Source organism: Dermacentor andersoni, chromosome 5 (genome assembly GCF_023375885.2).
Source record: "Dermacentor andersoni chromosome 5, qqDerAnde1_hic_scaffold, whole genome shotgun sequence".
Classification (NCBI taxonomy): Eukaryota; Metazoa; Arthropoda; class Arachnida; order Ixodida; family Ixodidae; genus Dermacentor; species Dermacentor andersoni.
In genome coordinates, this window is record NC_092818.1 from 68,016,159 (window position 1) to 68,037,385 (window position 21,227).

At 46.1% G+C, this 21,227-nt stretch overlaps 1 protein-coding gene across 1 annotated transcript in view; it reads right to left on the minus strand.

Moving 5' to 3' along the window:
- Nucleotides 1-20,295, minus strand: part of LOC126531965 (atrial natriuretic peptide receptor 1-like) — a 71,783-nt gene extending 51,488 nt beyond the window's left edge. Inside the window, exons 1-6 of the mRNA XM_050179675.3 lie at nucleotides 20,089-20,295; nucleotides 15,696-15,872; nucleotides 13,928-14,032; nucleotides 13,452-13,523; nucleotides 13,088-13,241; nucleotides 10,547-10,723 (exon numbers count right to left, since the gene is read on the minus strand). Coding sequence (XP_050035632.3) covers nucleotides 10,547-10,723; nucleotides 13,088-13,241; nucleotides 13,452-13,523; nucleotides 13,928-14,032; nucleotides 15,696-15,872; nucleotides 20,089-20,295 — 892 coding nt within the window. The remainder of the gene's footprint in view (nucleotides 1-10,546; nucleotides 10,724-13,087; nucleotides 13,242-13,451; nucleotides 13,524-13,927; nucleotides 14,033-15,695; nucleotides 15,873-20,088) is intronic.
- Nucleotides 20,296-21,227: the final 932 nt, after the last annotated feature.

The window sequence follows — 21,227 nt, forward strand, 5'->3', positions numbered from 1 at the left end:
GATGGTCCTAATAAATGTTTTCTCTCTCTCTCTCTTTCTCTCTCTCTTGTAAACAGAAAGAACATGTGCCTTATTTATGTATCAAATGCTTGGGTTTCAAAGGTCAGACGAAAATATTTTCGTAAAAAATGCCTAGCTATATATACTCTCAGCCAAAAGGAGAGTTCTGAAACATAGGATAGGATAGGGATAACTTTAATAAAGTGCCGGCAAACGACGGTTTAACGCGTCCTGACGCTGGCCAAGCGTCGTCCCGGGGTTATACCCTACTCTGCACTAGCCCAGTTGGGCCCGTTTGTAGTGGGTCATGAGGCTTGTGCTTTTCGAGCGCACCCCGGGCCTGCTGGACGGCCCATAGTTGTGAGTCCTTGTCTGCAGACTGCAGTGCACCTTGAAGTTCGGGCGGGTAAGTCCTGGAGGTAGCTGCCGTCGGGAACCTGGCACAGTCCCACATGATGTGCCATTCGTTCGCCGCACCCGCTGCACAAACACCGCACAGCCCACTCGGACAGAGCTCTAGGTCAAGCACGTGCAGCATTGCGGGGGCGAGGAGTGACGCGGTCTGTATTTGCCTTAGGATTACGGCCTCCTCCCGACTGAGTGCCGGGTGGGGAGGCGGCATTGTCCGTCGAGCTAAGCGGTAACACTTGGTTACTTCGGCATAACTAGTCAATCTGTCCTTGGTTTCAAACCACCACACGGAACGGTCACTCTCGGGGGCTCGGAAAGTAAGCACTCGCGCCGCCGAATGGGCCGTCTCGTTGTGGTTCGGTCAGGATGCACACTCGCCGGCGTGCGCCGGGAACCACTTGATACGGACGGTGCTGCCGCGGTCTTGAAGTCGGAGCTTGCCGATGATGGCGGCCGCCGGCGCGCATATTCGCCCCTTGGCAATGTTGCGCACGGCATTCCTCGAGTCGCTGAGCACGGTGCGACACTCGGTCTCGGTGATCGCCAGAGCTATGGCAACCTCCTCAGCGTCTGTGGCGTTCGTGCACCGCATGCTCGCTGCCGTTGTGTTGGTGCCCGTAGCCGCCGCAACGACCACTGCCGCGAAGCCTTCCCGCTTGTATTCAGCGGTGTCCACGTACCGGGCGTGCGGCTCTTGGGCGTGTTGTTCGGTGAGGGCCTTGGCCAGCGCCTGCCGCCGTTCTTGGTTGTACTCTGGGTGCATGTTCTTCGGGATGGGGTCCACGTAAATGTGGGCCCGCGCCTCATCTGTGATCTCGCACGGTTGCCGGCTGGGAGCTTGGGGGTTGTAACCCAGGGACGTCAGTATACGGCGGCCCGTCGTGGTGGTAGAGAGGCGCTCGAATTGCGCGGTGAGCTGCGCCTCGGCTATTTCTTCTAGGGTGTTATGGACGTCGAGCTGCAAGAGCCGAGCCGTACTCATGGTCTCCATTAAACCCAGCCCCGTCTTGTAAGCCCGTCTGATCAGCGTGTTGATCTTGGTCCTGTCAGTGACGTGCCAGTTAAGGTAGGCCGCAACGTAGGCGATGTGATTGATCATGAACGACTGGACAAGGCGCGCGAGACTATCTTCACGCATGCCCGCCCGTCGTGTAGAGACACGATGTATGAGCCGGATGGCGTCCATTGCCTTGGTGGTAAGCTTGTTGATGGTCTCGTCGTTGCGGCCGCTCTTGTTGAGCAGCAGGCCCAGGACCCTGATCTTGGGAACTTCGGGGATGCGTTGCCCCGATGCAGTCACAATCTTGATGTGATCACACTCCCGAAGAGGAGCGCGCTTCCGTCCCGGTCGAAGCGGTGTGAGGGCGAACAGCTCGGATTTGGCGGGCGAGAACATTAGGCCTGTGCCATCAAGGTGCGGCTCGATGGCGGTAACCGCCGCTTACAGCTGTTGCTCGATGCTGGCGTCGGTGCCGCCGGCCGGCCACAGGGTAATGTCGTCAGCGTAGATCGTATGCCGGACGCCGGTCCCCGCTACTGCCCTCCTTACCCCGATCATGACGAAGTTAAAGAGCAACGGCGATATGACCGAACCCTGTGGAGTACCCGTACTGCCAAGCTTGTGTTCGGGGAGCTTTAGGTCTTCGGCGTGCAGTTCCACCGTGCGGTTGGTCAAGAAGTCTTGAAAATTATTGTAGCTCGTTACCCCCATGTTGAGTCTTGATATTTGTCCTAATATGGCTGAGTATTTGACTTTGTCGAATGCACTTTGTAAATCGAGACCCAGAATTACTTTGCTGTCTTGTGTCTTGTTGTCGATGATTTCTTGTTTGAGTTGTAACATGGCATCTTGTGTGCTGAGTCTGCGCCGGAAGCCGATCATCGTGTCAGGATAGAGGCCTTCTTTCTCTAGGTATTCCTGCCACCGGTTGGCGACCACGTGCTCCAGCACCTTGCCCACGCAGGACGTCAGAGAGATGGGACGCAGGTTGCCGATGTCCAGTGGTTTGCCCGGTTTTGGAATCAGGATCGTTCTTGCCATTTTCCACTGTCGGGGGAGCTTGCCCTACTGCCAGCATTCATTGAAGTAATCGGTTAGGGCCTCTATCGAAGCGTCGTCCTGGTTGCGTAGCATCTTGTTTGTAACAAGATCTGGGCCGGCTGCTGAGTGGGTGTTGAGCTCGTGCAGCGCTACCCGTACCTCTGATATGGTAATGACTCGGTCGAACCACGCGTTGGGAAGCCCCCCGTACGGCGGGTGGGTTTCCGTTGGCGTGTCTGGCAGATACTTGGCTTCCAGGCTCCTGATAACAGCGTCTTTTCCTTGTTGTTGTGTGATGGTGTGCATGACGCGGGGCGGGCGGTCGCGCTGGTATGACTTGGTCTTTGTTTCGTCTAGGAGGTGCCGACATAGATTCCATGTACAACTGCGATGCAATTCCCTGTCAGCTCGGTTGCAGATCTCGTTCCACTGTTGACGGCACAGGAGCATGCAATGTTGTTCAATGGCCCTGTTTAAGTCAGCCACCTTCTTCCTCAATTTGCGATTCAGCCGGTGCTGCTTCCAACGCGCCTGTATCGAACGTTTGGACTCTATCAGATGGGCCAGATGGCTGTCCATGATGATGACGTCCTCGTCTGTTCCAAAACGCTGACGATCCGCTGCTAATGTAGAACAGCTTACAGCGGAGTGAACCGAACTCTAAACTAATGCACTTGAAAAGAACGCCTACACGGCAGTGTGTGAGGCACGTCGAAATGCCTGATACTGGCGTCGCAGTTGACCATATACGAATGGAACTGGCGGAAAAAATGAACAGAAATGCTCACCAGTATACGCGCGGATTAAATTCACATACGTGGATGGTTGGCGCGATACTTTGTATACGCGTATTTTCGAAGAACATATAATGCATGGACTGGAGAAGCACTCGATCGTGAGCTGAACGGCACATTTCCTAATTTCGTGCGGGGAAGACAAGCCATGAAGAATCGTTCTCATGTCGTCTACGTTGCCTTCCTTCGTTAGTCGTAGCAAGCAATGGAAATGATGCAAACGCAAACATATTACGTTACTCAACAGCACAGCGCACTGCAGAGAAACGCCAGCCTCCGCCGCCGATTCCTCAAATACATTTCGTAGATATATAACCCCTAAAAGAACCCCACTGGGCGTGGTAGCGATGTGGTGTAATCGTTACGATGTGTGCTTCAAATTGTATGAATGCGAGTGTACACGGGTTCGAATCCACGTGATGTGTATAGAGTATTGTGAATGCTTCATAAGTATGTGATTGCCTTGTTGATAGTGTTCTAATTAGGTTATGTGACTCCTGATTGCGAAACTTACCAAGATAATTGCGAATTATGTGTTAATTCACTTTTCATCCGCACTGGCGTGCGGAACGCATACGCAGAGGCCGCGTTCAGAGCAGTCACGCCTCATGGTAGGCCGCAAATAGTCAGGAAAAATTTAACTTAAGATCCTTCATAACTTTGCTCACGCCTATTCTGAAGGCCGCCTAAAACTTGAGCCGCTTGAAAATGGGCCGCTGCCTCTGGGGGGCCGCCTGTGGAGCCGCCTAGCGAACGGCATATCAGCAGCCGTAATTTGATCTGATTTCCTGCCTGCATGCGTGCATTCTAGGCAGGACTTGGCTAAGAGTGTATGGACTGGAATCTTTAGTTTACAGCAATTATACTGGCATTGGAGGCGCATTCGCACCGTCGTCGTGCTGCCCCGATCATTAATGTTCAATGTGAATGTTAGAGGGTCCCTGAAACATTTTTTGAACATAGTAAGAAAACGTTGGTGGAGGCTACTGTGAACATGTGAGCCAGATATTACTGTACTGCGTGCTGCTGGGAATTTACAATCGCATGTCAAACACAGCGAAAAATCGCTTGCCCTTGCTTCCACGATGCCGCCACATCGAATGCAGCGGGCCGACCAAAGCTATTGGCTGATTTTGTGATCGCGAGGTCATACTATATAATACATAATTGCTAGTTTGCTATACAGGGTGTCACAGCTAAATTAAGCCGGAGTTTAAAGATATGCTGATGCACTCTAAGGCGACGCGACCGAATGCATGTTGCAGATTATTGTATGGAGTAAGTCAGACTATTTTTTGCATTCTGCCTAATTGCATAACTAGTCAGGATTATTTAAGCAGCATCTGAAACAATGAAGTTGGGCAAAAAATTCCAGTTCGAAAGTTGTAGAGCGTTTTGTAATGCGTCTTAATGAAGTTTTTAACTTTGTATTTATTAGGTCTTAGTTTATTCCCGCTTACTGCAGATGCCCGCGAAAAAAAAAAAATATATATATATACCACGTGACATGCCCGCTTGCGCGTCATGATTGCAACTTTCTTATTGAACTGTGATAAAGCGAACGCTGATGTGGAAGCCTTGGTCATACTGCTGGAATTGTGTTTCTCTCATATCATCATCACTCATTCCAACAAACCATTCTGCTTGCTCAGCAGTGGTAATGACTTGCTCCACCGTAAAGCAACTGCCGGCAATGTGACTAGACAGCCTCAAAAAAAAAATGGCTGTGGCTTAGCTAAGGTTAAGCCCAGGATGAGAAGCATACTAGCCTTTATTTTAGTTGTTGAGCCACTGTTTAGCCTGGTGAACTGCTGTTGCTTGGCTATATTTGGTTCGGCTAGTAGAAGAAACAACTCATGCGTTACTCTGCTTCGCCTTCAAGAGTGGAACGCGACAGCGTTCCCGTCGACCCGCCAAGGGGTGTAAGACAATGGGCTACGGCGCAGCGACTACGCGCCCCGCATTGGACGCGGTGAGCGTCGAGCAACGCAGCGTTCGGCGCGGCAACGAAATGTGCGCTTGAGCAAGCGACGCACGCCTGAGCCTTAGAAGCAGCTCGTTTCTAAGGCAACACCGCATTCACTAGAGGCGCTTTTGTAGCGCTTAGAAGCATCGTACTCGTGGCTCAGTGGTAGCGTCTCCGTCTCACACTCCGGAGACCCTGGTTCGATTCCCACCCAGCCCATCTTGCAAGAGTTGAGCCAAAGCCACCTAGAAAAAGCGCAGCTGCTTATATACCGCCGCGACGCCGCGAGCGACGGCGCGAGTTGGAGCCCCGTTTCTCCTCTGTCGTGACGTCACGGTGTCACGTGGTATTGAAGGCGACACCGCCGCGCCTGAGGAGCTGGGTTGAGCTCTAGTAATATGCTTCGCATAAAACTTGGCTGGACCGCAAAAGCGAAGACTTGCGCCAACAGTCGTTCAATGATGCTGCTTCTCCCTGGCGTGCTGTTTCATTCATGGCTGAGGTCACACGCTGAGTAAACATCTCCCACGGAAACAGTCTGAGCCGGTTGCTAGTCACTGATTGTGCCACCGAGAATAGCTGGCATCGCCGCAACGTTTATCTTTGCGAGAAACGCGGGTGACAAGCATATGGGTGTCGGAAATATAGGACGGCGTACCGCAGACGTCCTCCAAACGCACTCGCCGTCAAAACAAGCTGATATGCCAATGTTTTGCGCCGGCCAGAACACAGCGGCAAAAGAGCACGTCGCAGATACGAATGTAAATACACATCGTTAAGATGTTGTCGGAGCAGGCAAACGATAAGGTTGGCGCTCAACGAAAGAGCGTATTAAGACATAAGCGGTGGCGTTCAAATGTGTCATTTTTGTCTCTTACGACTATCGTTGAATAACACATCGATCCTGCAAACCTGTTTTTTCTTCGAAATGTTATAAGTCCGGAATGGCTGGTTTTTCTTCTGATAATATTAGAAATTGTTCGGTCAGCCGCCTTAATGGGACTGTAGCGGCGCTGGCTAACACTCCTATGGATAGCTTACACACGTGCGCACACGCAAGCCTGAAGTTGTGCAGTTGAACTGAAGCACGGCTGTCCCCGTATATATGTTGATGGGGCTTCACGAGGTTATGCGTAGGTTATGCTTTCGTCCATCACTAGCATGAATGTTGTCTTCCTCAGCTTTTTCTATTCCGTTTCGCTTCAATAAAATGATGAAATCTTCATCGTGAACATGTATAATGCTCTCGTTTAAATGTGTATAAAGACACAAAAGAAAAGACAGTTTGTTTATCCAGTGCTTTTCTCGGCTTCATTATGCGACGCCTCGATAGTGTGCGTATCAAGTGAACCCTACGCGAATGCAGTCTTGAATTATCCCCGTAGTGCTTTCTAGCCAAAATTATCCCGTAATGTATGTGCCCACGCTATAGTTCGGGAAAGTGGCGCCGAAATTGCGGTAATAATTCGGTGTGTTACACCGTGGAACAGTTCCAAGGTTCAGTGAATTTCTAATTGCGATATGCGCCTAGAATGACATGTGTAGGGCTACTATGCGCGAGCATAGTAGACTGAGTTTAACTTTTGTTGCTTCGATCTGATTGCGTCGCCGTCACGAAATTCAGCTTGCTGATCTTTTTTTTTTTTTTTGTTTTTACTGCCACATTACGGAAATCCATTCCTGAATGCTCGACAACGGTCGGGTTATTACAGCGATTCGTAAAATGCAACCTTCGCACATACTTCGTCTTGAAACTGAAATAGGTTCAACTTCAATTTCAAGGCTAGATACATTCGTGATGCATAGCATTTTGTTTACGTGAAATCCACGGTAAAATTCACGCCGCCGGTGATCGATAAGTTGCGTTTCAGCCGAGTTTCCGCGGTGGCCAACGTGAGCAGCAATACGTAACCCACTTTCGCCTATATATTTCTTTCAATATCAGTGATGTATTCGCTGCGGCGTCAAAGGCGCGAGAGTTTGAGTTTTGCCGCTATTTAAAAAGAAGCAAACTGCTGAAACCGAAACGACGGGCGCGTTGAATTTGATCCGCGGGAAACATGAAAGCGCTCCGGTACAGCCAAAAACAGTTTGCGTGATGGAATAAACACTAGCTTTTTTTTTTTGTTGTGGTTATTTTGAATAATTGCTTGAGCGATGTTCGGCTGCCATTGCAAAACTATATTTAAAAGCTCATGATCATGTTTGTTCACGATTATATTGAATTCGATGCTCGCTACTGGGAAAGTGCAAAATAAATTCCCTATCATCTCAAACGCCCCACGTTTTCGTTCTCATAGAACTGCCGTAATTTTCTGAGTACAGTATGCGGCCATTTATATGTCTGAGTATTGAAATTTCACGCGCTGCCGACTATGTATGGGAGGGGAGTATAGATTACTCAAGTCATTAGTCTCTCAGGAAGAGTTGAAGAAAAAAGATACCGTGTTCCCACTGACCTGCAACTTTACACGACAGTAAATCACGCAGCGTGATTAGCTCCACATTGATGATCACTCGGCGAATGCAATATTTGCCACTGATACTGGCCTCTGTCCATCTGCGAGCGAATATTGCTTGCTTGACATGCGCGTCTTGTATTGTTCCGGACATCAGGAAGAATGTTACTTTGGCAAGCTTTAGTGTTGACTTCAATACGGTTTGATTAAAAAACACAGGTCCTTACGGATAGAAATCACTTTTTTTCCCTTTTGCACACCGACAGTGTAATGGTTGCGGACAATCTTTAAAAGAAGAAAAGCTTATATTCAGTCGAAATTCATCCCCGCAGATTGCGCAGTGGGTGATGACAATATTCTGGAAGATGCGGTATATATTGCGGGTAATGGGAAAGGTGCATTCTATTTTTTGCTTCGGCGTCTGCGCTTTGCTTTGGTGTAAACGAATATAAATTCGCTCAACCTTGATACACGGGAAGTGGTTCAAAGCTCTGCGATCGGCGCTAGACGGTAATTGACTGCTTATGTTGAGTTGATTTCCAGTTTTGAAGGTCCTTTATAGTGGTACACCCACACGTCGTTTGGAAGAAATATTGCGCTTGATTTATTTGAACTTATGCTTGACTTCAGATGGTGGTCCCGTATTGAAGCAGTGTACATAAATCGCTGCTTTTCGATTAACATAACTTTTTCTTGCAGTGAATGCATATGAAAACGGAAGACCTCTCTAGCGATGGTTATACTGGGTGTTGCCTCATTCTTTTTTTTTATCGAGCAAATGTTTTCACAATTCCTGCACACAGCGCGATTCGGCCTGCTGTAGTGGATTACCAGAAGAGGATGTTGTGTTACTTACACCGCCAGTTGTAGTAACCATTAGACTAGTTAAAACGGTTAACAATTACCTTAATTGTTGACGTTATGGCACATGTTGCAATTGCAAAATTGAAACCGAATGGCACTGTAGTCTGCTGCTGTTAGCAGAAATCCTGCCTAGAACAACTTTTGAAAATGTGCTAAGAAATGTATTGGCGTTTCAGTTAAGATTGTCGCGAAGTGCGTTACTCATGCTTTCGAGAGCTGTTGACTCGAACGCCAGTGTATTTCGTAGCGCAATTTAGGCCAGATATTTCGCAAGTTTCAAAATTTCTCATAAGCAAAAATGACTTCACTATGTACCTCAGCTTCGATTCATCAGCAGCAACATGCACCCTAGACGGAATTATTGTTAATTAGGGACTAAATAATTAAAAGTTATGTAGTGAGTCTTCTTACTTAGCTCTTTGTGTGTGGCAATTTTTCATGCCGGCAATTCCTTCGAATTCCTGAAATACCCTCGAGAAGATAGAACAGTGCCATTTTTCACAGGTGATTAAAAAAATAAAAAGGAATAAGAGAGGCGGTGCAATTAGAAATTCGTTGTTATAAAACTGATGTAAAATAAAGAGAGGTACGAATGGTTACTCGAAAAGTAATGAAGTCTATAAATCGTTAGTTCAATCTTGATGTTCTCTAGTCGATCTCCAGTTCAAGCGGGGGGAAATTCCCTTGGAGAGCTTTTCTTTTATCCGCATTAAAACTGCAACGATGGCGAGAAGGGAATTCCTGATTAAAATTCCAGGACAACTTCTTTTTTCAACTGCGAAGCTTCTTTTTATTTCGCGAAAGCCGTACGGGTGTGCATTCCAGTTTTCTTGTAGCTTTGTTGTAGCTTTGTTCTTTCCACTTCATGAAAGCTTCCTCCGATTTGCGAGTGCCTGCACAACTAATTTGCTACACTCTAACAAAAATGGGCATGGTAGCTTTTAACCAGCCGTCACAGCATTAACTGCAGTTGGTGATGGTGGACTTAGTAACTTTACTAACTAAGCGAGATCGTCGCCGTTACTGATGTGTTGGAACAGCCATCAGCTCCAAATGCGGCTAGCCCCACCGAATGCGGAGCTTCCAGCATATGTGCTAGAACACATTTATCAGGCCAACTCTGGAATAAGCCGTGGTATTCCAGATTTGCATGGGGCAGCGCAACTTCCTCAGCGTCAGGCAGCGTTCCACGCCATGTGCCTTTCAGCGTTGTGCGGAGAAACTCAATTGTTCCTGTTGCGCAGTGGCCTGCGTGGCCGAGCCTTAACAGGCAGCAAAGTTCAAGCTACAAACGCCAACAGCTTTCCTACGGTTTTATATCTTGCACTGCCGTCGTGCGACGCCTTCAACGCCGCTGACGGCACTACTCGTCGTGCCAGCGTCGTGAGATGCCTGGTATAGGCCAGGGCGGTGTTTATGCTATGCAGCACAAGTTGCATCGCCCGTTGCGTCGCGCCAACACGTCGCCCGTGCGTACTGCTAGAACACAGAATCCCTCTTATTCTCTTATTCTTTCCCTCCCCTTTTCCCTTTCCAGCAGGGCCGCGTTGCAAACCAGGCCCAGTCCTGGTTAACCTCCCTGCTTTTCGCTTATTCTTTTCCTCTATTTCCCGTCCAACCCGACGCGATAGATCAGTGGCTTCAGCGGTGCGCTGTCAAGCTCGTGATCACGCGTATGACTCCGGCCGCGTCGGTCAGATTTTGATGGGCACCGTATATGGAAATGCGCCCGTATACCTTGCACGTAAAAGAACCCCAGATTGTCTAATTTATTCCGGAGATCCACCGCTACGACGTGCCTCACAATCATATAGTGGTTTTGGGCACGCGAAACTCCGGGATTTCATTTCATTTATGCTGTCCGGAGAGGTGCGCGGCGCAATGCTATACACTGATATCGCTTAAAAAACTTCGCACTTAGCGCGATACTGTCCCACCTTTGCCAGTATGTTTGATACACTTAGTGGAACCTATGTGGAAGGGGAACATGCGTTTATGGAGGCGGGTATACCTTCGGGTTCCATCACCGATCTGGTGCGACCGATGCGCTCCAGTGACTCGTACGGCCCTGACCTGGTGATCACCTCTTGCAGAATTATAGCGAAGGCGTAGATGTCTCCCTTCTGCGACGAATGTTGCCGGGGCTCTTTGAGGCGCAGGAATTCTGGTGCAGTCCAGAACATGGACCCTGCGAGGAAAGGCGAGTGTTCATAAATGGACAATGAAGTCAAACAGTAAAGCAGTTATGATCGATACAGCATTCTTTAAATACTATATTTCTGTTATTATTGCGGTAAAGTGGTTGATTATTAGAAAAGAAAACGAAGCTCAAAGTCCCACTTTTTCAAATTTCACACTGCAAGCGCAATGCTGGTTCGCGAATGTGACGTCATTGAGTTGAAATTATTTTTTTATTCGTTATGACTGATTAAAACCGATTAGCGCAATAGGGATGATGGCAAAGATAAAGCAAGTGCACAGGGCAAGTTCTTCTTGCAGTATTTTTTTTTCTATCTTTGCGTCGCCGGCCCTTTTCTCACTGCCGTCATGATGAATTTCAACCAACTTGCCCTGTTTCACACCCTATTGCACTTTATTTTTCGTATTTCAGCAGTAATGCCTTTGCGATAAGTGTTCTTCAAACTTGGCAAGTTCCGTCATTGGCTGTTCGAATAGAACTTAGTCCATCGGTACCGATAAAAGAATTAACTTGACGAGCGCAGACACCGCCAAAATATATGAGATCAGAGTGGGCCTGTGCAGAAAGATCAAGTTGTTGTCGCCACGTGCCTTTCTTTGAGCGCTTTCAAGCTCGTGAAGCCTTTTTTCTCGGTAAGAGTGGCATTTCTTGATATTGTAGAAGCGTAGTCTAATAACAATGCTTAAGCTATTTCTTCTCTTCGAACAGAATCTTGTTCTGAACTAGTTAGTCGCTCTCGTCGAAGGACACCAAGCGGCGCGAAAGGGCGAGAACAGGTACACGAAGTTACGGGAGGTACGTAAATGCTCGAGAATAAATTGTTGCTTTTAGACGACGGACTTTATTTACGTTCATCGCGTCATACGTCCCATTGCCATGTGGCAAAGATTAGATATGCTGTTTTTTTTTCTTTTGACCGATTTAGTTTTTTTTTTCTCTGCCGCCCGCGAGCTCCTCTCTCCTCGGGAACGAGGCGGCTCACAACGTAGCTCGAGGACATACTTGCCGAGCAAGTGAGCCAGCCGAGCCGGAAACGAGAGGAGACCGCATGGTGAGATACAAAGAAATCACCGATTACTATTGGCCGGGAAAGGCCCGGTACCCACCAGATCATTCCAAGTTAACCAAGAAACAGGCGGTGGCCTGGCGCCTCCTGCAAACAAACATGTATCCTAACCCGGTGGCCTGCAGCAGGTTCTATCCGGGGCTGTACAATCATCAGTGTAAATTATGTAAGGACAGTGCGGATCTGCCACGTATTCTATGGGCATGCTCGAAGGCGGCTCCTTTCGAGGGCCGCAAAATTCAAACCCGGCAGCAGTGGAAGGCCATGCTGCTCGGCTCAGACGAGCGAAACCAGGTCTGAGCCGTTCAGTTAGCCGAGGCAACAGCTCAGGCCCAGCGGTTCTCGGCCGTCTGCTAGGTGGAGGGAGGCTGCGTTCGCCCCTGTGATTGCTGTCGTCAGTAAATGTTGACTCTCTCTCTCTGGCATGAGCTTTCGGTTGTATAGTGGTGGCCTGCGCTGAGTGTTTATCGCGCAAAAAAGAAATTGAGCTGGTAGTTGGCGTATGCGTCCTACCATGTCGTGTTTCTTCATGCCCCGCCGTGTTTCACTGCACGTCCTCTTTCGGCAAGTGTGTTTCTCTTTAGGTGCATGAAAGCGGCCAACTCTGGCTACCTTCTGCATCATTGACGCACATTCACAAACAGTTACGTGATGGAACTTAGTTAAGCTAGGTTTTAATTTAATGATAAGCTTAGCTTTAAAACTAATCCGGATACCTCTATTACAATTCACAGTGCAGTTTTGGTATGTTGAACCCTACAACGGTACTTTCCAATTTTTGTGACTGGCACAATGCCAGCTATGGTACTTTCGATCACGAATATAAAGCACTCGAGCATTATAGGCGTTCATAAGCTGGCAGGTGGTTAAGACTTGCTATTTTTATGTTATGGCCAGAAGAATTGCAACAACCTTTCGCGAGTCCTCAATTCAGGTGATGGACAATTCAGTATGCTCACTGACTTACGTCGCATTTCGAACTTCTTAGCTTGCTTTAAGGCACATTATTAAGTAATTTCTAGTTCATCGTTTATAATCATTCGTCATTTCTTAGATATAATAATGTTACATATTACATAAAAAATTTTAATAGCGAAATTTTCATGTAAAAAATGTCCAATTTCGTCTGAATTCGAACTGACCTCCGGTAGAGGACCAAATGCAATCAACCACGCATTATTTGATGCACTAATCACGTGAGAAATAAAAGCACATATAGCAAAAAGAAAAAAAAAAGATGCGTGAACATTTTACTCATAATAACATACTTCCAGACTCTCACTTACTCGGATTCTTGTCTTCAGGTTCAGGCAGTTGTGCGTGGAGATGCCGCAGCCCATAGTCGGACAGCTTTACCACGAATCGTCCGTCCACTATACATTTTGTGCTCTTCAACCTCCCATGGAATTGGATGGCAGTGGCGTGAAGGTAGTGCAGTCCCTGTAAACAGATAAAAAATTGGTGTGTCAATGCAGTATAAGTTGACAAAGAATTTGTTTACGAACACTATGAAAAAATGTGCAAGCAAAAAAAAAAACTGCGCGAAGTAAAGCGTTTACGAGGAATGAATGCATGCCTTCTAGATATCTGAGAAATCAAGGCTGAATTAGTCAAGACTCGCTTATCGGAATAAAATGTGCACGGTCTCACCTCAACGATGTCCGTAATCATGGAACACTTGAACATCCAGTCGATGTTGATTTCTTCGTTTTCGAGCATGTCCTTTGAGAGGGAGTATAAGGAAAGTTCGCGTTCAGCACAGGCCCTAATGTTAAAGATCACGATGGCGTTCACAGCGCACGCATATTAAGAAAAAAAAAGAAAGAACGTGCAATTAAGAAGAGCTTCTATTCCGCGTGCTTTCTCTCTGCGCCTGTCACCAGGTTATACGAACACAACCCTTCGCTCCAACTCCGACCTCTACTCAGGCTTCGCCTACGTGAGGCATCGCTTCTATACCAGCGGTGGTTCGGAATGACTTTCATGAAGGCCTAAATTACATTGATATGAATGAATGACAGTGCTGTGAGCGACGGATTTTCCGCTCACGAACGCTAAGGAACCGATTAAGTACAGTTGAAGAAACAAAGCATGGTCGAAGAGACGACTAAGCAGCGCTGACTCACCCTTAAGCTTCCTCGCGTGCACAGTTCTGTGATGATCGAAACATTGGGCTCTTCCAAGCAAAGACCCACGAAGCGAACGAGATTCTCGTGCGTGAGGTCATGGATCTGTAAAGCACAATGGCGACAAAGTAAATGTGTTTCCAAAAAGGGGAGTCATACAATGCGTCCTATTTACTCCAGAGAGAGGGAGGAAGAAAAGAACAAACATTTTTAACGACACTGTGTGCAAGGTGTGGAGAAGAGCTATAAGAAAGGATAATATACAGAATCAGCGAAATGAAGAGGATAAGTGGGAGAGATAGAGACGAAGTAAAAGTGGAAGCAGGCACGTTAACCAGAGCAATATCTCGTTAGCTAATCTAATCTGAGGGAGGCTAAAAATAATGCAAGGCGTTGGAGTATAGCCCTTGGTAACCGTTAGATTGCATCCGAATGGTGAAGAAAGGCACCTAAGGACTTGTGGTTGTGATTTTTGAAAAAAGCTCCCAGGTGGAGGGCTGAAGCCTAAGAGAGATTCTGTAAGGAGCCCTTAAATCGATGGGATATCGCTGCCAAAGGTGAGCGGTAATCTGTGTAGCCAGAGCACAAGTTTAAACCCGGAAGCCAACACACCATTCCAGGTCAAGGAAAGTTAGTGCTTTGTTCAACTTTATTTCTGGGTACGGAGAATACATTCATCGGAAAAACGATGAGTTGAACTGAATTAAAATTGAATGGAGTAACATATTTGCGTTGCATTTCATCAATAATTCCTTTTCTCAACTTACACACAAATGAAAAATCGCTTCAGCTTATCGAAAATGCTACTATAGGCCTTGAGTTGTGTTTCCCGCGTTTAATTAAGAATATTGAAGTACCAACGAAACGTATCAAAATTATGAGCTGGGCTAAGTGAGGGTAATAAAGGAGGTCCTATAGTGTCGGACATGCACAGAAATTGTGGGACCTAACACGTCTTGAATATCACAAGTCGTGTTCTACTGGAGCAATGGACATTGAAATAACCGTAATTTTTTTTCTGACCGATATACCTGATGTTGTGCTACTTTTACAGTTGTATAAAGAAGACTCGTGCTTCTCGCACATTTACGTTCAAGAAGCGATTTACTCGTCACGTGTCCACAGCGCGGATTGCTGTGTTTTCAGTTTCATATTCTGGGTAGAATCTATCTGAGGGATTACGCAATCATCAAGGGCTTTTCGTTTGACACAAGGCGCTCATAATTTTAAAGTGAAGCTTCCTTTGCGAAACCTTGCGGTATTTGTTGATCATGACTGCTGCCGCTGTCTTGCTGAAAAAGCAGCGTGCACCAAGCCGCCGATTGCGTGCGATAGCATGCTCACGCGCGGCAGATTTGCTTTTATAGGCCGCAAGATTGTAAACGGGCGAAATAATTCTCAGTCTTACAACTGTCCTTCATGTTGTGCGTCTTTCGTCGCAATTCTTCCCTCGTTAAACGTCGCCTTCGACCTCCTGACGTCACTGCATCGACGTCACGCAGCGTGAACCAGTCTGGGCTGCCGTTTGTATTGCGGCAAAACTCTGCGAACCTTGAATATCCGCGAGGATAAACAATGTACGACGATAAAGTTGTCCCTGTGCAGTGCGTAGACATGTAGTACATTGCATCAGCTTACGCGTCGCGTGGCATCGATGGTTCCTATCGCATTTAGTTTGATCGCATTTTAATAACCGCTGCACGAGAGCTTCGCTTCACATAGATACTAACAGGCTCGATAAATAAACATGCGTAATTTTCGCGCTCACCATTTTGATCTCCGCCAGGAGCTGCCTGTTCACATGAATCTTCTTGACGTTCAGCGGCTTTATGGCCACTCGTATTCCCTGTTGTGGTGTTCCCAAGAAGAGAGAATACAAATTCCAGTATAGGTTCAGTGTTGGACGCTCCACTTTGTGTACAGAGTTCCAGCTACAATCGTACCTTTACAGTCCCCAGTTGGACGCCCGATATCTTCAGCCCTTGTAGAGTGCTCACGTTGGACACTGATTTCAAGAACGACTAAATAAAGAAAGAAAAGGACGAAAATTGCAATCAGGCAAGAAGCTTGAAGCTGCATTTTGTTGTAAAACACTGCACAATTGCTATACTGGCCAGGAACCCGACGAATAGAAAAAATAAAAAATAAAACGAGCAGGCCGACAAACTATTGTCATGCGCAAATTTTCTTTCTGGAATTAGTTTTCCTTTTTGCAGACACGTGTGGTATAGATAAGGTTCAGCGTTTTCAGATATTCTTCTCTTGAATTTTGGTTATGAAATGCAGCGCGACAGATAGACAAGAACAAGAACGAAGTGACCAGACAAAGCAATTTCAGTTCTTATGTATTAAAAAATTCACTTCCTTTTTTTATGCTCAGCTAAAGAGAATCACTGCGCCGGTTGTCGGTTTGTCATTCTTGGACTGAAAGCCTTCGAGTGATTTTCAGCCACCATTTTTTTTTTGGCATATGGCCGTTATCAATGTTTTAAGCGTTCATTTGCTTGATAGGTTGCGCGTTCTTAGAAGTTGCATGGTTATTTCTTCTTGGTAATCTGCGCTTGTTGCCACTTACAGTTCTTATGGGTATAAAATTACCATAGTCGCAATAAAAAGAAATGCGGTAGGCTTAAAGTGACATCGACCTTCGTAACGTAGCGGCCATGTGACTGAGGGAACCTTACAATCCAAGCAGTGACTTGATGACGACTACGGCGAGCAGTATGTTTTGAGGCGCACTGAACGAAGCAGAAAACTGAGGCAACTATTTTCACTGGCGTAACAAGCCAGGATTGCGCGGAGTCACTAGTCAGATGTAAAATTTTTCACTTCAATTGTAGACAGTCGGTACATTTGATGAGCGCAGGTAAAGTTCTTGAGCTTTACAAGTGTAAAAAGATTGCTGATTTTGGGCCGAATCTCAGGTGCTTTCGCGTGCTTTCTTCCGCTTCATTTCGGTTTGTTTTTCCTGCATGAAATTTCGTTAGAGTTCTGACGGTTCGCAATTTAAACCAAGTTTTCAAAAAATGTATTTTTCGGCGTACTTTTCTTAGAGGAGTACAGACGTTATACTTTTGGTACTTACCAATCTTTTTTTCTTTAGATAAGTATCTTCTCTAAGTTACAACGACCTGCTTATGCTGTGGTTATGCTTGTAGTCCAATAGTCATTTCTTTCTTCGAATCTCCTTGGGATCCATGGAATTGCCTTGTAAGTATTTTGTTATTTCATTACGGACTTTTAACAGTCTTTCGTAGTTTCATTACATCTATCTTTTTTTTTTCTCTGGGTTTCCTTAGCTAAGATTTTGAAATATCCGGCTATTTCTGTGGGCGAACTTGCCGTATTTAGAAGCGAATAAAAAAAACGAAAAGCTGCCAATTCTATAGCGCATTATCTCGATCTTACAGGGAAAACGCAACCTAATCAATAAAGCATGCTAATTCGATAGAAATAAAAGTATAAACGTTGACCTGCCCTTTTATTTTGCTTTTCTGCATGTGCCTACGACGTCGCACTTTGCTAGATGTGTGCTCAACTTGAACAAACATTCGTGATCTTAAACTGTAATCGGTGTTCTTAATGCCTATCTGCTTTAATCGAAATTATTATTTTCATTTTTTTTGCCGCACGACTAAGAGTAGCCAGTGCGAATAAAGTCACTAGTGTTTTCTTTAAATTTGCATTAATAAAAAATACACAACGAGGGCTTGTACCGTTCATGGAACGCTAGTCAGCTTTTCATTTCTAATGCCCGATTGACGGAAAAGCAGTTCTTAAATTTCTAGCACGTTTATTTGATGGTGTATAACTTTAGACGCTAGGCCGGACTAAGATTTTCAGTATATGCTATTTGTAAACTATTAAACATCATTTTTTTTTTTGCATAAAATGGATTGTTCCTTGTATCTAAATGTTCTGTTGGGTGATTAGCTATAAATTAATTGTTTTACAACTTTGTACTACTCATACGTTTGTTATGACACCATAAAAACCTCACGCACTTTTCTTTTATCCTATGGGCACATTGAAGGGCACTTACGGTACTGTATGTAACTTTGTAGGGGGAACAGCCAGAAACAAGCATGCAGGTTCACAAGACACAGTACGACCACAACATCAAGACGGCAGCGAATTACCTTTATCGTAACTGTTGAATAACTACGATGCTCTGGTTTCCTAATGACATATACCTGTTGCAAACAACATTGAAACTAATCTGTTGCTGCCAGTGGAAGACGTGAAAAATTTTGTAAGGTCATTGAAGCAGTGACAGGTACGCCCGGCCACAAAAGTTTACGGATCACGGGATCTCAGAAAACGTTGAATTCCCGAGCAGCCTATAGCCTATAGCAGTAGCCAGTGAAGCTTTATACGACAGTGTTGCGGTTGCGGAGATGTTCAGCTTTTTTCGCAGACTTCATGGTCCGTAATATTTTGTGGCGGGATGCACGTGACAGAGAACACCTGTAGTTACGCTCTTGCGGCATATCCACGAGACACACTTTACAAGGTCCAGATACAGAATGGTTGCTTGCTGGGCTCTCTTGCCCAGCAAGAGAGCCTTACAGGAGAGCCATCCGCCCTCTGCGCTGTTTTCACTCGGTCTCTACCGTCATTCCTTCCTTCCTTATTTTTTCGCGCTGTTACATAAGTTCCAGATACAGAGCACAGTTTGCTATAAGTGATAAACCGTACTCGAGAAATGTATGTTATTGCTTTGACGAAGACAACTCGATTTGTCGAAACGTTACGGGCTCCAGCAACATTCCTTGTTCGACCAAGCACGTAGTGTTAAACAACTAAACGGAGAGTTTGCATGCAACACGTCTCGAAGTACTCCATTCCCCATCCTTGCAAAAAAAATAGGTTCTCTTTAGAAGTTCAGAAATTGGAAAATGACAATAAAAAGGGCACCTTAACATGCGCAACACTAGCATATACAAGAGTGAAACACACGTACAGCAACTACAACGAATGTGAGTCACGGCCTTAAATGCCCTGTATAGTATTTCTAGGACATTGTCCGTACTTTTAAGCATGTCTTTCCCTACACTGACTTCACATCTACTAACTGGCCACGGTACAAATAATATGTCTTTCACCGCACTGACAACTTTCAATTCCGTTTCCCTAACTGGCCATGATCCAAGCATTCTTCCACGTGACTATGTCTGATTGCATAGATCCCTAAGTTGGAAGCACAAATTCTGCATTTGCTGGGTGTATAGCAGGCAGTCTAGCAACACGTGAGGCCACTGCACACAAATGCGACGCAGAGCTTGTAGAAAGAGTTTAAAGAGAAAGTGCTAGCGTAGACTCCACCAAGGCGAAAGCGTTTAACACTTCGCCTTCCACACTTCGCGGTACCGAATTTCAGCCTAGGATCTACGACGTATAAAATTTACCGTTTAATCTCGCTCCATCCAACCACGCCACAAGCGATATTCTCGCTGATATTTCTCGTAATATATTTATAGCCGCGTCGTTGAGCAGCGCAATGGCAAATTTTTATCTATGTTCGTGCGCGCATTTTGCCAATCTGTCTGTTCATTCATTTCAAATTATTCCGGTGTGACTGGGAATGCACTGAAATAATGTTTGGTGACCGCGAGTTTCTACAACTTGTGTGAGTTCAGGAATTTTCCTGATTAATTAATGGCATGCACTTTCTTGCCGATGTTCATCACTTTAAGCCTCGGTCTTTCTGTGAACCCCTGCACCGTCCGGACAACTAAATAAAGTGACATAACCTAAAGCTTTCGTTGCTAAACTTCTGACGAATGCTCTACAAAGCGCAGTTTAAGTGGGAATTATGAAAGCAAAACTGCGGCGTCGGTGCTTTTTGCCACGTGCGCTAATTTAAGGTATAATTTTAAGATCACATTTTTTCTAGCCGTGCCGGCCAAAAAGAACCATTTTTCTATCTTCTACCTATGAAAGGGCTGGGCGATCGAAGCCAGTTCACAGTCACACACTACTTCAATAATAAAAACGAAAAAAACGATGAACGAGCTCATTTACTCTGCGAAACCTGCGTGCCGTGTACAAGGCGAGGCAAATTGAATCCAGAACAATAGCGCTATTGCTGCCCGGCGCCTGGCAGCATGATTATATAGGCCGCGTGGAGGGCGAATAGTTTGCAGCGGGCATATACTCACGGGTTGGCTGGCCAAACTGCTGTCGTTGTGGCTAGGAATGCTCACCCTGGACCTGCTGAGCGACTTGCCCGGCAGCGTAATGTCGTCCCACATTATTTTCCACCACTGGTCATTGAGCTGAGATTCATACTGAAGTTTCCTGCGAGCAGACGTGGCCCGTAGTCGGGCGTGCAGACGACTCCAGACGCGAACAATTTCATTACGCATGATTATGCGCCGGAAGTCTGAGTTTCGTACTCGGAGGAGGCATTTAATTATTGACGCATGCATATCCGTGGAACGAACACTCGCTGGGATTGCGCTGATATCGTTGTGCGCGGAGCGAATTGATTCGCTTTGCGTGGGCTTTATTTTATGGCCTCGTGCACGTGTGGCGGAGAACTGGGAAGAAAATAAAGAGTTAAATAATTGCTCATGAGACGCACTTGCGTAAGGTCTATTATGCACCTCAATCTGGTCGAACGAGAGAAACGTCAGGACCAGTGTTCGCATAACTGTTACGTAAGAACGTTTCCTGATTGGCTGTAGTAGGGACACTGCAGAATCTCCATCGAGGTAGACGTAATAAAGAGGCACTCACGTCGGCGATGACCAATAGCAAACCACGCATTTACGAAAGGGATGCCTTTTTGAATATGAGGCCAAGTTATTTCTCGGCACTAAAGTTTCATGTATTTATCGCAGGAAATCATGCACGTAGTCAGAACATTGATATATTGAGAGAGGGTTTTAGACGATATTTTTCGCAACTGCCGTCGCTACAGCGAACAGGTACGGTCAATCCCGAATTTGTTGGGTAGTCTTGATCGCTGACCGTTTTTGAACAGACTATTTTAGAATTCAGAGCTCGTAAGTCACCACAACAGCAGACAGCGTTGGAGCTGTTATAGTTGCTAAATGAAGTAAGTAAGTCAGCTAAATGAAGCCTTTAACAAACGCGGAAGCCTGGATAATTCCCACCAGTCGTTCGGAAAATAGACCATATGGCACACTTAACGGGACATACTACAGTGAAAATTTCAGCAGAAGGAAGTGACGTAATAGTGTTACCCAAGAGAAAATAAAGGTGCAGGGGTAATTGTGATTCCCGATGTGAAAATTCCCTGCAGGGGAAAGTAGTTTGAGTAATAAACATCGCA